Source organism: Desmodus rotundus, chromosome 9 (assembly GCF_022682495.2).
Source record: "Desmodus rotundus isolate HL8 chromosome 9, HLdesRot8A.1, whole genome shotgun sequence".
NCBI classification, from domain to species: Eukaryota; Metazoa; Chordata; class Mammalia; order Chiroptera; family Phyllostomidae; genus Desmodus; species Desmodus rotundus.
The window spans coordinates 8,716,517-8,732,047 of NC_071395.1; the positions used below are offsets into that span (position 1 = coordinate 8,716,517).

The following is a 15,531-nucleotide window of genomic DNA, read 5'->3' on the forward strand; positions in this document are numbered from 1 at the left end:
GGGATCGGGGTGCAGGCGTCCGCTGGGACTCGCGCTCAGCTGAGCGCCTGGGCCAGGGAGGATGGATGCAAGCATCAGAAATGTGCCAGCGCGTTGGCAGATACCCGCAGCGACGCGCGCGCGCACACACACACACACACACACACACGGGCCCCGCACGTTCACGGCCTCGATCCACTCCCCGCCCCCATCCACGCCCGAGTTCGCTGCCGCCTCGCTGTACTCATCCAGCGGGAGTGCAATAATCTCTAGGCAAGAATCGGTGCCCGGGTCTAGCACGGAGGCGGGCGGGGGGTGGGGCGGGGAATCTCCAATTGTCAGAAATAAAGCAGAAAATAGCCTGCGCGCGCCGCCGCCAAGTAGCACTTGGTGCGGAGAGGCGCAGGGCTAGCCAAGGCGTACTGCAGCTCCCGGCGGTGCTCGGTACTCGGTGCCCAACGCTACGAGTCGAGCTTTCGGCGGGCTGGAGGCAGAGCTCAAATGAAACAAGCTCCTCAGTCATTGCTCAAAGCGATCACAGATCAAACTAGGTCCCCAGGAGAATTAATCTAGTTGGCAGCAAAATAGTGGGTCTGCAATGAGGACAGGAAGAAGTAAGTCTACGGAGTTTGCAAGTCTGTGGGAGAGGCCAGCCCTGGAGCGTCGGCGTGAATCCCACCTCCACCCCACACTCAACTGCTTCTCTCCTGTTCCACGCGGCCCTTGCACACCCTTACGCTCAGTTTCACACAGGCCACATTATACCCGTTTTTTAAATGTGCTGCCAGTCTTTGCCAGAGGTCCTTAATTAGGTAACCCCTGCCAATTAATGGTCACACTGCAACTTTTTCCCGTTCTCGGGGATTTATTTCCATGATCAGTAGCAAGGAAAATACCTTGAAGGAAAAAGAATGTTAGCGTCATTGGAAACCCCGCTCCTGAGAGAGGATACCGCAGCTGCTGTTGCTATTGTGGTTTTGCATTTGCTGATGCAAACGGGGGAACCTCTCTATTCCCTCTCCGTTACCTGCGGCTGGGGACTGGGAACTTTCCGAGGCAGCGTCCCCAGTCAGCGCCTCGGGACCTGCGGGGCGGTTCTCTCTGCCACTCGCACTCACACTCACCGCGACCGCGGGGCGCGGGTTCTATCCCGCTCCGCCCGGTGCCAGGTGACGTGTCTACTTGACGGCCAGTTCAGCCAGTTAACAGTGGCTCGGTGGGCGGTGCTCCTCAGAGATTGGTTGGCAGAATGAGGGCGCTGCGCAAAAACAGAGAAGCGTTGCGCTCGGAGCTCAGAAACTGCCAGCGTAGATCACAGGCTCTGAGGCTGAAGCAGGAGGAGGGAAGGACTAGAAGGAAGGGAGACAGGTTAGAGGGAAAGGCTGGGGAAGAAAACAGCAGAAAAGAAACATCTCATCACAGTGACTGAGAGTCAAATGACGGTGGAGATGAGGACGGAGAGAGACAAGACATGAAAGCCAAAACACTCAAATAGAGCGAAACAGGGGGGGGAATGCCAAGAAGAATAACCATCCGGAGAAATGAAGAGAATGAAAGTTTTATGCTGCAGAGCCAGTCTATGCTTTTCCGGCACAACATTTTCTCGCTGTTTTTAAGCCCTTTTGCATTTGCCCGCCGTTGACATTAAGAGGCATGTTCAGCGGTGCCGGCAGCATCTCTTCTTCCTTCTCCTCTTCCTCTTCATCTTCCTCCTCCTTCTTTCCCTCCTCCTCCTTCTCCTCCCATCAGCAAGAAGACAAACCGAGGACAGTCTTGAAATATCGGAATTTCCTCCTTGGGATTTGCCTGCGCCGCGTTGCGCCAAGACTGTCGGAATAAAGGACGCTGACTATTGTATTATTATTTTATTAATTGGTCAGTGGGAAGATTACAGATGAGGAAAGGGGACGCCTGTCACCCTTTCTGCGCTAAGATTGAAAAATGAGGCTGAATTGGGGGAAGTCCTAAAATGAAGCGAAAGGAATAAGATTTTTAAGAACAGAAAGCCACAGGAGCCCCCCACATAGCGCACTTTTATTTGTTTTTTTTTTTTTTTTCTCGTAGTGGTGGGGGAGGTGATTGGGTAGCTGACTGGCTGCGGGAAGCTGCTTCCTTTCCCTTTGGAGATGATTGTGCTATTATTTGCCTTGCTCTGGATGGTGGAAGGAGTCTTTTCCCAGCTTCACTACACGGTGCAGGAGGAGCAGGAACATGGCACTTTCGTGGGGAATATCGCTGAAGATCTGGGCTTGGACATTACAAAACTTTCAGCTCGCAGGTTTCAGACGGTGCCCAATTCTCGGACCCCATACTTGGACCTCAACCTGGAGACCGGGGTGTTGTACGTGAACGAGAAGATAGACCGCGAGCAAATCTGCAAGCAGAGCCCGTCCTGCGTCCTGCACCTGGAGGTATTCCTGGAGAACCCCTTGGAACTGTTCCGGGTGGAGATCGAAGTGCTGGACATCAACGACAACCCCCCCTCCTTCCCGGAGCCGGACCTGACCGTGGAGATCTCGGAGAGCGCCACGCCAGGCACCCGCTTCCCTTTGGAGAGCGCATTCGACCCGGACGTGGGCACCAACTCCTTGCGAGACTACGAGATCACCCCCAACAGCTACTTCTCCCTGGACGTGCAGACCCAGGGGGATGGCAACCGATTCGCCGAGCTGGTGCTGGAGAAGCCGCTGGACCGAGAGCAGCAAGCGGTGCACCGCTACGTGCTGACCGCGGTGGACGGGGGAGGAGGGGGAGGAGGAGGTGAAGGAGGGGGAGGCGGCGGGGGAGGGGGCATGCCCCCCCAGCAGCAGCGCACCGGCACGGCCCTTCTCACCATCCGAGTGCTAGATTCCAATGACAATGTGCCCGCCTTCGACCAACCCGTCTACACTGTGTCCCTGCCGGAGAACTCGCCTCCGGGCACGCTGGTGATCCAGCTCAACGCCACGGACCCAGACGAGGGCCAGAATGGCGAGGTCGTGTACTCTTTCAGCAGCCACATTTCGCCCCGGGCGCGGGAGCTCTTCGGACTCTCCCCGCGCACAGGCCGGCTGGAGGTGAGCGGCGAGCTGGACTACGAAGAGAGCCCGGTGTACCAAGTGTACGTACAAGCGAAGGACCTGGGCCCCAACGCAGTGCCCGCACACTGCAAGGTGCTTGTGCGAGTGCTGGATGCTAACGACAACGCGCCGGAGATCAGCTTCAGCACTGTGAAGGAGGCTGTGAGCGAGGGCGCGGCGCCCGGCACAGTGGTGGCCCTGTTCAGCGTGACCGACCGGGACTCAGAGGAGAACGGGCAGGTGCAGTGTGAGCTGCTAGGGGATGTGCCCTTCCGCCTCAAGTCTTCCTTCAAGAACTACTATACCATCGTGACCGAGGCGCCCCTGGACCGAGAGGCGGGGGACTCCTACACCCTGACCGTGGTGGCACGGGACCGGGGTGAGCCAGCGCTCTCCACCAGTAAATCGATCCAGGTGCAAGTGTCAGACGTGAACGACAACGCACCACGGTTCAACCAGCCGGTCTACGACGTGTATGTGACTGAGAACAACGTGCCGGGCGCCTACATCTACGCGGTGAGCGCCACGGACCGCGACGAGGGCGCCAACGCCCAGCTAGCCTACTCGATCCTCGAGTGCCAGATCCAGGGCATGAGCGTCTTCACTTACGTGTCCATCAACTCCGAGAACGGCTACTTGTACGCCCTGCGCTCCTTTGACTACGAGCAGCTCAAGGACTTCAGCTTTCAGGTGGAAGCCCGGGATGCCGGCAGTCCCCAGGCACTGGCTGGCAACGCCACCGTCAACATCCTCATCGTAGATCAGAACGACAACGCCCCTGCCATCGTGGCGCCCCTGCCAGGGCGCAATGGGACGCCAGCGCGCGAGGTGCTGCCCCGCTCGGCGGAGCCCGGCTACCTGCTGACTCGTGTGGCCGCAGTGGACGCAGACGACGGCGAGAATGCCCGGCTCACCTACAGCATTGTGCGGGGCAATGAAATGAACCTCTTCCGCATGGACTGGCGCACAGGGGAGCTCCGCACGGCGCGCCGGGTGCCGGCCAAGCGCGACCCCCAGCGGCCTTACGAGCTGGTGATCGAGGTGCGCGACCACGGGCAACCGCCTCTGTCCTCCACCGCCACCCTGATGGTGCAGTTGGTGGATGGCTCAGTCGAGCCCCAAGGCGGGGGCGGGGGCAGTGGCGGGGGGACAGGGGAGCACCAGCGCCCCAGTCGCTCCGGCGGCGGGGAGACCTCGCTGGACCTTACCCTCATCCTCATCATCGCTCTGGGTTCGGTGTCCTTCATCTTCCTGCTGGCCATGATCGTGCTGGCTGTGCGCTGCCAAAAAGAGAAGAAGCTCAACATCTACACGTGTCTGACCAGCGACTGCTGCCTCTGCTGCTGCTGCGGTGGCGGGGGCTCCACCTGCTGCGGCCGCCAAGCCCGGGCGCGCAAGAAGAAACTCAGCAAGTCTGACATCATGCTGGTGCAGAGTTCCAACGTACCCAGCAACCCGGCCCAAGTGCCCGTGGAGGAGTCCGGGGGCTTCGGCTCCCACCACCACAACCAGAATTACTGCTACCAGGTCTGCCTGACCCCTGAGTCCGCCAAGACCGACCTGATGTTCCTTAAGCCCTGCAGCCCTTCTCGTAGTACGGACACTGAGCACAACCCCTGCGGGGCCATCGTCACAGGCTACACAGACCAGCAGCCCGACATCATCTCCAACGGAAGCATTTTGTCCAACGAGGTAAGGCTGAAGCGAAAAGACCACCATCTCTCATCTCCTCCATCTGAGAGCCTCCTCTAGCCCGGCCCTTGTTATCTCTGGTGCACTGTGTATTTATTTTTAGGATACTAGCTTCTTTGTATCTTTGTAGGGGTGTGGAGGGGGGCGGTCACCCTCTTCCACCCCTTTGTGTGTAACCTAAACTACGTGTTGTCCCTAATTTTCTGCGCTCCACCCCTCCACGTTTATTTTCATTTCCTCTCCTTGGTGCTTGCCACCTTCTTCTCTCTGGCATCTTTGCTTTGAAATTCTACCCCCCCTCTCACTCTCAGCCGTTTCCCTTTTCAGAAATCTGGGAGTGAATGGGGCAAACGGGAGGGGGCAGAGGGGAATGGGGTGGGGGACCTTGCTGGCACTGGCAAAGATCTTTTTCTCTTTGCGTTTGTCACAGGCATTAATAAAGTTAACATTGTTTTGCCCTGTTTATCAATGCTTTCAGTCGCGTGTAAAAGTAAGCTGTAGATTGTTTAACTTTGCACAGTTGTCTAAACTCGAATGCATGTCGTAGTGAATGAGTTATCAGATTCTTGTCCTCTGAACTCGGGGTGCAGAGAAGCCTTCAGTTCTGCCCTGGACAGCATTTACAGATGCTCTTGAAAGCGAAGGCCCACACAGTGTGAATCTGAATGAAGTTGCTTTGGCACAAACCCCTGTAAGCGTAAACTAAATGGGAGGCTCAAACAACCATTGTCTTAAATATATCTTTTAGCTAACAATCACCTTCTTGCCACTGTTTTTGATATATCACTGTTGTTGGCTTTCTTCATCAAAGAACTTGGCTTGTCAATTCTGATTTCCTAAAAGATGGAGAAGTGGCAAAGTTGGAAGGAGGGAGGGAGAGGGAGAAGAGAGTTGGTTTATGTAAAAAAAAAAGTTTGGATCAGAAGAGGTGTGTGGGTGGTGGAGGTGGGAGGAGCATGCAGAGGGGCTTTGGATGGGGAGAGATTTTGGCTGGAGGGAGGGTTATTCACTCCTTCCTTGGCAGGTTATTTTATTTATTTGAGTCTTAGATATTATTAATTGACTTTCATGAATATTTGTACAGCTCATTTGTATCTTAAGCACATTTTGAAAATAAACAACAAAATAATTCCATAAAACATCCAAACTTTTTGCTTATTGAGCGTGCTGTTTTTCTTGTGTCAACTAGGATGCACCTAAACACCGTTCTAGGCCGTGGAAAGAAAGACCGCAGGAAATAACTAGGTTGATTCTGTTAGAGACAAGAGTTTATGAGCCCCATCTATGAGGTCATTTGCATTCTCCAAAACACCCACACATTCAAAAATGGCCTTTTATTTCTGCATTTTTGAAACCTGCACTGAAAATCTAAACTGAATGTGTCTTTGCCTATCTCCCCGCCCTTACCCAGCAGGAGGGCTGAGATCTGAGAGCAGCCTGGAAATTCATACAAATGTACACAATTACTAAAGCTAGAATTGGTTCCTAGCTTCAAAAGCAGACTATTAGTTAAACCCTTAGCATCCCAATGCTCTTGATTTATTTATTTTTTTCCTAGACTAAACACCAGAGAGCAGAGCTCAGCTATCTAGTTGACAGACCTCGCCGAGTTAACAGGTATGAACTTCTTCTTCTTCTTTTTTCCCCCTAGCTTGGTGCATAGACAAGATACTACCTACTATAAGTAGGAATTAGGTATATTATTCAATATTAAAATATAAAACATATAAAGTGCTTTCAATTAAGGCTGGCCATAAATACTAATTATGCTGTGTTTCCTAGATAATACATTCAAATATGGGTGTATTTTGTTTATATAGAAGTTAGTAAACATCTGTGAATATTTTGCCAGTTTTCATCCTACACTGCTTCGGAAAGTCTTCTTAACTGTTCCAGGTGTATATGCCCACCTCCTGTATAAAAATGATACAGACATAAACTTAGCTCCCACCATACAATACATTCTAGACTTTACATGCCTTAAAGGACTCAAAGTGACTGCTAATGCTCGATTTTAAAGAGTTAGGCTTAAGCTGATGAAAACAGGCTTTATGCAGAAATAAAGCCAGCTGAGACTCTAAGCATCTGCAGCGCCACCCGTGACCATGTGGTGGCAGAAGAATGTTTTCTGTGTTACTTCACCTTTTTTTTTTTTTTTATTCTAACGTTCACGTTTTTGTACTTCTAGTTCTGCATTCCAGGAAGCCGACATAGTAAGCTCTAAGGACAGTGGTCATGGAGACAGTGAACAGGGAGATAGTGATCACGATGCCACCAACCGTGGCCAGTCAGCTGGTAAGTGCGATCAAAAGGTGACCTGAATGCTGACTTTTATAATTAAAAAAAAAAAAAATCTAGAAAGGATGATGTCCTAGGTAATTCCTTTGTAAATTTAATGTTGGTACATGTACAGAAATGCATGGTGTCAGCCTATGTTGATAAATGTATCCTCGAAGAGGGTTATAAAAAAATGATGTTCCTTCGGACAGTAAGAAATTCATGGTGGAATATGTTAGAATACGAAATATTTCTTCCCAATGTAATGTGCTTTAATGGAATTCTAGTGCATGCTAAAAGCCATAGAGCTCTCACCTGGGCCAGTCTCCAGTCTTCAGTCAATTAAGGTATCATTAGACTTGTTTGTGGATGAGGTCACTGAAGATGAATAAAATTGATTGACCTGTGCAAGGTCACAAGAGGACAAGTGTATGACTGGGGACGAGTATCCAAATGTCTTGCGTGCCACCTAGGAGTGAATGAGAGAACGCACGCTGATGAAAAGTCCCAAGTAGGCTGGAAGCAGGATTTCCAACCCTGGGTCCTTGGGCCTGGGGACATTAGGAAACATTTGACAGCTTGTGTTTTCTGAAGCGTGCTAAGTTCCTCATCTTCTCAGCAGAGCCCATGACCTGTCAAAAAGGGGGACTCTGTGTACTTCTGTGTGGGCTTAATGGTTGCCACTGGCAGGCCTGCGATGGGACACGTGTTTTTAAAATTTATTTTACTTTATATGTTTTACTTTAACTTTTCTATATAAATTTAATCTTCACATTTTGTAGGACCCTGATAACTCCACTTACTAATCCATAAAGAAAACACTTAAGGGAAATAAAACACATACCTAAAAATAATGAAACTAATTTCATAAAGTTGGGCTTTTCTTTTTGTTTCATTTGCACTTCAGCTAACAGGGTGCTTGTTGATTTTTTTTTTTTACTCTTTTTTTTTTTCCGAGTAAGTTTTGTGTTTATCTGACATATACGAAGATGGAAAGGGAAGTCAACTTTTGCAACTTCTAAGCATGTCCATCTTTGGATCCTCCCAGGGTTCAACTCCTTTCGCTTAGGAATTGAGCTTTATTTTGGTTAACGACATAAGCATAGAGTCATAGGGTCCTCATTTTCAAGGTGACCTTGGTCCTTGAGAACACCCATTCAACACACTCGGTGGATGTCCTACTGGCGCCAAGGCCATGTGTGGAAGGGCAGGACACACCCCATGGTCTCCGGGCAGCAGGGGCGGCTGCAAGCCTAAGACTGGGCTAATGTGCGCTGTGTCTGAGGCTGCCTTAGGCTTGGGAAACACAGGCTGGAGGAGGGGCGGGAAGGCTGCTCAAGGGTCTCTTTATATTGCTGCAAGTCATTAATATGCAGACCTAATGAGACTTGAGAACTGCCAAGAAACCCCGGAGGTCCCTGCCCCTTGCGGGCCTTCACGCTAAGTGAACAGAGCATCTATTTAGTGTCTGGGAACCTGACAACAAACCAGCTCTTGCCAGAAGTTTATATTCAAGTACAAAGTCCCTTTTATTTTTGGCCTATATGTGGCATATGATTTATTGTTATCTTTAAGAAGCTGTATGTTTAGAATTGTGCATTCCTCTTCTTTTCTCAGAATTTCTAACTTAAGTCTTTTGAATTTTTTTAAAACAAAATCTGTCATATTAAAAACAGAGTATCTGCTGCATGTTTCCCGGGATGTACTTTATTCCTTTCCCACCCCCAACCCCACTTTGTTGTCGCCACTGCCCCCCTGCCCCCCGCCCCCATGGCACTCCAGTGTCAGCGAACATTTCAATTAGTTTCATCCCTCAGGCATAATGAGCTATCATAATCTGAAGAAAGAGAGATGAATAAACATCTGCAAAAAAAAACCACCCCACTAAATTTGGAAGATGGATGGGAAGATAGTCCTGCCCATGTGCCTTCCCAGCAGCTTCTTATTTCGCAGGCACTCAGGGTTGCCCTTGGGGATTGTTGGAGCTGTCGAAGCGTTCAAAGGAAAAGTAAACTGCCAAATTGTGTTCTGAAAAACATTTTTAAGAAGTAAGGTGGTTTTCCTTTTTCTTTATCCAAATGGCAGTTTTCCCCCCTATCTTTGATAAGTTTTTGCATGTGTTAAAGTGTTGCAGCATTTACAACCTCTGCATTTCATTAGCAGTTACAAGGCAGCCTGCATACCAGGCACAGAATAGCTGCTTCAGAATTGGAATCACACACTTTTATCAAGAAGTCATCGCACCTCCGTGTGCTGAATTGCAGTCAGTTTTAATATGTCTAATCTTATTTTAAGAAGGATTTTGACTCTCTTCTTTCAAGTACAAAACCTTCAGTGCAGAGAATGAAAATGCTTTTACCTAATGCTTTTTTTTTTTTTACTGATGTTGTGTACTATAAATCCCACATCAAATAGCAAGAATATTTTCTGAACGCTAAGTCCATTTCAGGTAAATAAGTACATCTGTTTTTTTTTCCTTGAAAAGCCAGGTACTAATGATCTCCCAGTGTTTCAATATTTAGGAAATCCCCATAACACATCTATTTTCAGGTTTAGGGTATGAAAACATTTCATACTACTGGGCAAGTCTTCCTGAGCTGGGTCTTAAGGGGGAAAGGTTAGATTATCAAGGAAAAATAGCTCTGGCAAGATACATAGATTCTGAATCCTCTCCTTTAGTTGGAACCTCATTCCAAACTGCATTTCCTCCACCATTTAGCTCAGTGCTTCACCTGTCCCATCCCCGCTCTCTTTTTCTTTGTGAACGTTACCGTGTATGCACTTTTTATTTAGATATGCCTTCCATTTATTCTTCCATGAACAGTTTTCTTTTTTGTTCTTTCCCCTCCCCTCCTCCACTTGTCCTCATTCTCAGCCCTCTGCAGTCACCAATTTTGCTCATAGAAGGGCTTTAAATGCAGAGGCAGCTGCACAGAGAACCGCATAAGCTTTCAGTTTCTCACTGCACCTGGCTCCATGTGTGAGATTCTTGGGCTTGACCACCGCTCTGTGGCACTTTTTTTCTCCAGCCTTGTCAAGGTGCTTTCCGTTTTTTTCAGGGCACTATTGATGTATTGGTTAGATATGGCGGAGGTCCAAGGAGATGTGGTAAATGCATGCATAAATCATCACAAGAGGAAAAATGATTAATCACAGCTTAAATAGCCAAAGACAGTCTAAGTGGATTTCCAAAGAAATATATTTTCAAATTTGTTGTTATACCATTAGATTAAAAGATAAGCTTTTTTCTCATTTATAATACTGATGCAACATTTTCCGTTGTATTTTCTTAAATATTTTAATATCATTGGAGGTACATCTAAGGAGATCTATTAAGTGGTAAGAAGTTAATTTTTTTTCATTTAAAATACTTACAATGTAAATGATACTAGGATAAATTATGAATTTATTTTTAATAATTGTGGTTCTTAAACATATATTGAAGAAGAGAACCCTAATAAGTGATTTTGTTAATGTTTCTTGTTATAGTTTACCTCAAAATGTCAAATTGCTCCTGTTAATTTTTTTTTCAGTTATAAGGAAACTTAGTTTCTAAATGTATTTGTTTCTTAACTAATTATTGTGAGGTTGATACATGATATATATTCAAAAATGTGTCTATACATTTAAATATAAAATGATTTAAATTATTAATATATTCAAACTAGTAGATAAATGATATCACAAAATATATTAACCTATTGCACAACTATAGCAATATCAAGAATCCTTGACTTACTGTAAATATAAATTCTCTTTTCAAACTCCAACAAGAATTTAGACACTGGCAAAGTTTTTGACTTTATAAATAAAATGAATTTACACCATCATTTGCAAAAGCTTATTAATGTTTCTGGTAAAAATCTGAGCCACAACATGATGTGGAGAGATTTATGATTAGAATAATATGTAAGACACAATATTGACAGAAAATGAAGAAAAATGTAAACATTGGGGGAAAATCATGATAGACATGTTCAAATTTTCGTGATTGAATTATGATGAAAAATATCTGCCTCCAAACCACATTTTCTTAAAAATTATAGCAGTTTTTGTGGTTCTAGTTAATATTTCTCAGTTTTCCAGTGTTATGTGGTAAAAGGGACTAGAAACTTAATAAAAAATTAATTGTTGATCTTCTTTAAAATTAACTTACCATGTTTCGAAAAATATTAAACATTTTAAATGAAAGTTTGGTACATGAGAAAGAAAGGTAACATAATTTTGTATTATTACATTCATCAGGAAATAGTCCAAGTTGAATACAAATATATTTTTGAAATTACAATTCATTCTCAGTGGTAGTAACCCTGTGTGACTGTAGGAACATGTTACTTGCGAGTTACAAAAGACATATTTTAAAATTTGTCTAAATATATCTACACATAATAGACAGTCTATCACATCAGCTGTCATGCCTGGTATAACAGATTATTTCTGAGGAGTGGAGAAAATAAATAAGTAGGAAAAGAAATTGGAAGTTAAATATATATATTAAGATATTTCTTAGAAACTACCATACTTTCAAAACTGAGGTTTGTTTTGTATTTTTCTGCTATACAAATCCTATAGGTACTATAATAAGGGTATTTGAATAAGGACAAAAGAATCAAGTTAAATTTATTTCACCTTGGGACTTCAGTTTGAGCCATTAAAATATTCCCAGAGCAATATGAATTTTAATGTTATTTTAAATATGTCACATGCTAAATACCTAGCATTCCTGGGTGTCATATAATTATTTATCACAACAAAATTTAAACTTACCTTTGCTTATTTGGCCATTAAAATAATATATTTAATAGAGCTAGTAATAAATGAAAAAAGATAAAGTAATGTTAAACTTTCAATGGCTCCTTAGGGTGAAGATGGGCAATAGGAAAAATTTATTTGGTTCTCAAACTATACATCTAAAAATCAAATGAAACAACCATTTTCAATCAATCTCTTTGTTATTTTAAATGTACTAATGTACTATTTATGTTGTTTAAAATTGTCCTATGATGTTTTCCTCACTAAAAATGTGTGCACTCCTTTATCAGTAAAACTGGTAAAACTCATTCATGCATAATTTGCACCACCTTATCTTTCCTTCTAGTTACATAAAGCTGTGTATTAACTGAGGACATTGTTTACAATTGTTTTGTTTCTTCTGTCAAATAACACTCTTGCAACAGAAAACTTTATTTTATCTCTCCACTCTTCTTCTGCATGTACTGTATTTTCTGTACAGGTTCTCAACGCATGAGAACTTTATTACGTTATCTAAGAGCCTCTGATAATTAAAAGAGGCAGAATGCCATATTGATTCGAGAGGAGAAAATGGGCACAACTGAGTATAAACTACCCATAAAACAAATCGTACTAAAAGTACCTCCTAACATAATTAAACAACAACTGCTTAATAACGTTGAGGGACTAGTTTATTAAAATTTTTCTGCATGAGATTATCATGCTCATAATTATGGGAGTACTTGTATACAGGTCCTCCAAATGATATGAAAGATTGTTAATGACCTTGTGGTACATTTAAAACGATACTTCTCAGTCATCTGAGAAAAATATTGTATTCTAAATTTTGCATTAGATACCCATTTTTAAAAACCAGGATCCAATAATACAATTCTATCTTGATATTTGAACAATTCTATCAACTTCACATTTAATATAACTTGATTTTATTTTTTAAATAAAGTGCCGATACTAAGTTTACTCTTAACAGTCATTCCATCTGTTTCAAAAAAGGCCTTCCCCCCACATTAAAAATAAGGAGCATCAAAATACAAATCTCTATGGTTCTGCAGCTTCTACCCACCTGGTATGTCAATGCATGCCAGTGACATTCTTTTCCTTGCCCTCCTTTCTCTCTCCATAGCTCCTGGCAGCAATGGGAGAAAGAACTGACTTCTGATGTCTAGGGAAGTGCCGACATGTTTTACATGCGGTTCTTAGCCTGGACCTCATCCCGGCTTCAGCTCACGTTGCTGGCCCTCAACAGTTCACTGATCAGTAATTTATTTGCAGACTTATGCATGACAACTGTCAATGGGATATTATCATCAAAGTTAGACTTTGCATTATACATAGTTTAATTTAAATGTTAAAAAGTCATTATAAAGTGAGATTAATATACGATGAGAAGCCTGGTGTTATTTACTTAAACATTATTTACATAATCTACGGTTCTTAATTCATGGATAACCTAGAGGGCTAGTGATTTTGAAAAATTAGTCTCTTTATTTTATAGATACAGATGTTAACGTCTACATGCACACAAGTAAATCAGTGGGGTGACAGAGTACCTTCAGGGATTTAAAACTGAAACTTGCTCAAGGGCTCGAATCACTTGGGATGCTTGTGGAAGAAACAATCAAGTGTGTTCATTACACAAATATTACTCTGTTAGTTAAACAAACAAGAACAAGCCCATGAAGACTAGGTGTACGCTCCAGTTTCTTATGTACAGACCGGTCTTACTTCGGTTGTTTAAATTGACCATGCTTAAAACCATATTCAATACATGCATTCCTATATTTAGGAACCCATCTAAATGCAATCTTGGTTTGTGACTTGTTTTTCTGCCTTAGTGCTAATTATCAAAATGAATATGAAATAGTATTCTATAGTGCTCAAAATTGTGATGCTTTGCTTAAGAAACTGAGTGAGATTTCTTGAGCCATAATCAGATAATATGATTAGTCTTGTAACAGTCTTGCTAATCTATGGGAGACAATGAAACTTGAAGTTGACATTTGAAATCTTGACACAGAAAGTCCTTAGTCCACATCATTGATAGGTTCTGTGACACCAGGTACAATAAACCAGTTATACCATAGGCCGATTAATTAAAAAAAGGTTATTTTCCTCTGCCTTCTCATCAACATTATAACAAAATGAAGAAACCATATTTGAGGACCTGCTGTATTCTGGGATGAGTAAGCCAACAGTTTGTCTGGACCAGGACCAGTGGTTTCCAATATAGAACAAGTAATAAGGTATTTGTCAATAGTATCTGCTGTTGACTCACATTGCACTTGGTTACCTTGGTTTCACTAATTACAGTCATTTGTTCTGCATTTGGCTAAGGTGGTGAATGATAAGTGGTGTGTAGTGATGTTGGCTACCACAGTGTCATTGAGAATTATCTTTTAGGAAGTGATTTCCTAGGAGCCTAGGGAAGCATGTTCTTGGCCACTCGTGAAATCTTATTGCATTCTTGTTATTTACTGGTTTATCAAAATATATGCCAGTTTTCTGTAGAATTTCACTTTGTTATACATGCTCAGATTTCATCATCTAAATAGCAACTTCAGTGCTTTGCATGTTTCTTGCAATTTTACTTCTAAGAACAGAAGTCCAGATGAGTTATCATCATTAGAGATTACGGATTATGAAAAGTTTGCACTTGGCGGTTTTTTCTTTATTATGAACATCACCAGAGATTTTTAAAAAGCATTCATTCTTTTTCTACTCAACATTTCTAAACTATTTGACAAAATGTAGAGCCACTACATTTTCCCCTAATACCTGGAGTAGTTTAGAGACATCTATCTCAGAGGCTTCTTTGCCTTGACAAAATAATACAAGAGATTTTCGGTCCCTGTCAGGTTAAGACATCACGCTTAGTGCTGCCTGTACGCCTTCACTGCTACGCAGCTGGCCATGTTGGCGAAGTCTGCATCTGCAGTCTCTCTCTTTCCCGCTCACAGGTATGGATCTCTTCTCCAACTGCACCGAGGAATGTAAAGCCTTGGGCCACTCAGACCGGTGCTGGATGCCTTCTTTCGTCCCGTCTGATGGACGCCAGGCTGCTGATTATCGCAGCAATCTGCATGTTCCCGGCATGGACTCCGTTCCAGACACCGAGGTGTTTGAAACTCCAGAAGCCCAGCCTGGGGCAGAGCGGTCCTTCTCCACCTTTGGCAAAGAGAAGGCCCTTCACAGCACGCTGGAGAGGAAGGAGCTGGACGGACTGCTGTCTAATACACGAGCGCCTTACAAACCACCATATTTGAGTAAGTATTACATACCAGGCTGTATCAAAGTGTTCCCCTTGGGGCGATCAAGTTCAACACGTCATTCTTCTTAATAAAAATAGAGTTCAAGCTGTTTTCGGAAACAAGGATAACAGTGACTCTTGGATACAGGCAGCACTTTGCTCTGGGAAAATGAATATATTTAACAGGAAGACAGGTTTCTGTGCTAGGACAGGATTGTCGACAACAATCAAAACAATACTTTTGATGTTGTTGAAAACAGTTTTCAAGTGCTCTTCATATTTCCTTTGAATATTGCTCTCTTGCACGTTTTTTGAAGGGCTTAATCAAGGAAGAAAAACATAACACTTGAGTTTCTGAGAGATCTCATTTTCTTATTGACGCCAGCATTATTGCCCAACCCCTGTCTTGCCATAGTGACGTCAGACTCAGAAGGCCAAAGTCAGAAATCAGCACAGCCTTCACTTTGACCACGTGACACTGTTTAGTAACATGTTGCTATGGACTCAAGTCTGACTCAGACCAGA

At 44.2% G+C, this 15,531-nt stretch overlaps 1 protein-coding gene across 2 annotated transcripts in view; it reads left to right on the forward strand.

Moving 5' to 3' along the window:
* The first annotated feature begins 1,290 nt into the window (after positions 1-1,290).
* PCDH10 (protocadherin 10) overlaps positions 1,291-15,531 on the forward strand; it is a 39,709-nt gene continuing 25,468 nt past the window's right edge. For both annotated transcript variants that reach the window (XM_024568984.3, XM_024568983.3), the window contains exons 1-4: positions 1,291-4,730; positions 6,289-6,347; positions 6,919-7,025; positions 14,717-15,022. In XM_024568984.3, the coding sequence (XP_024424752.1) occupies positions 2,106-4,730; positions 6,289-6,347; positions 6,919-7,025; positions 14,717-15,022 (3,097 nt within the window). In that variant the 5' untranslated portion in view covers positions 1,291-2,105. The remainder of the gene's footprint in view (positions 4,731-6,288; positions 6,348-6,918; positions 7,026-14,716; positions 15,023-15,531) is intronic.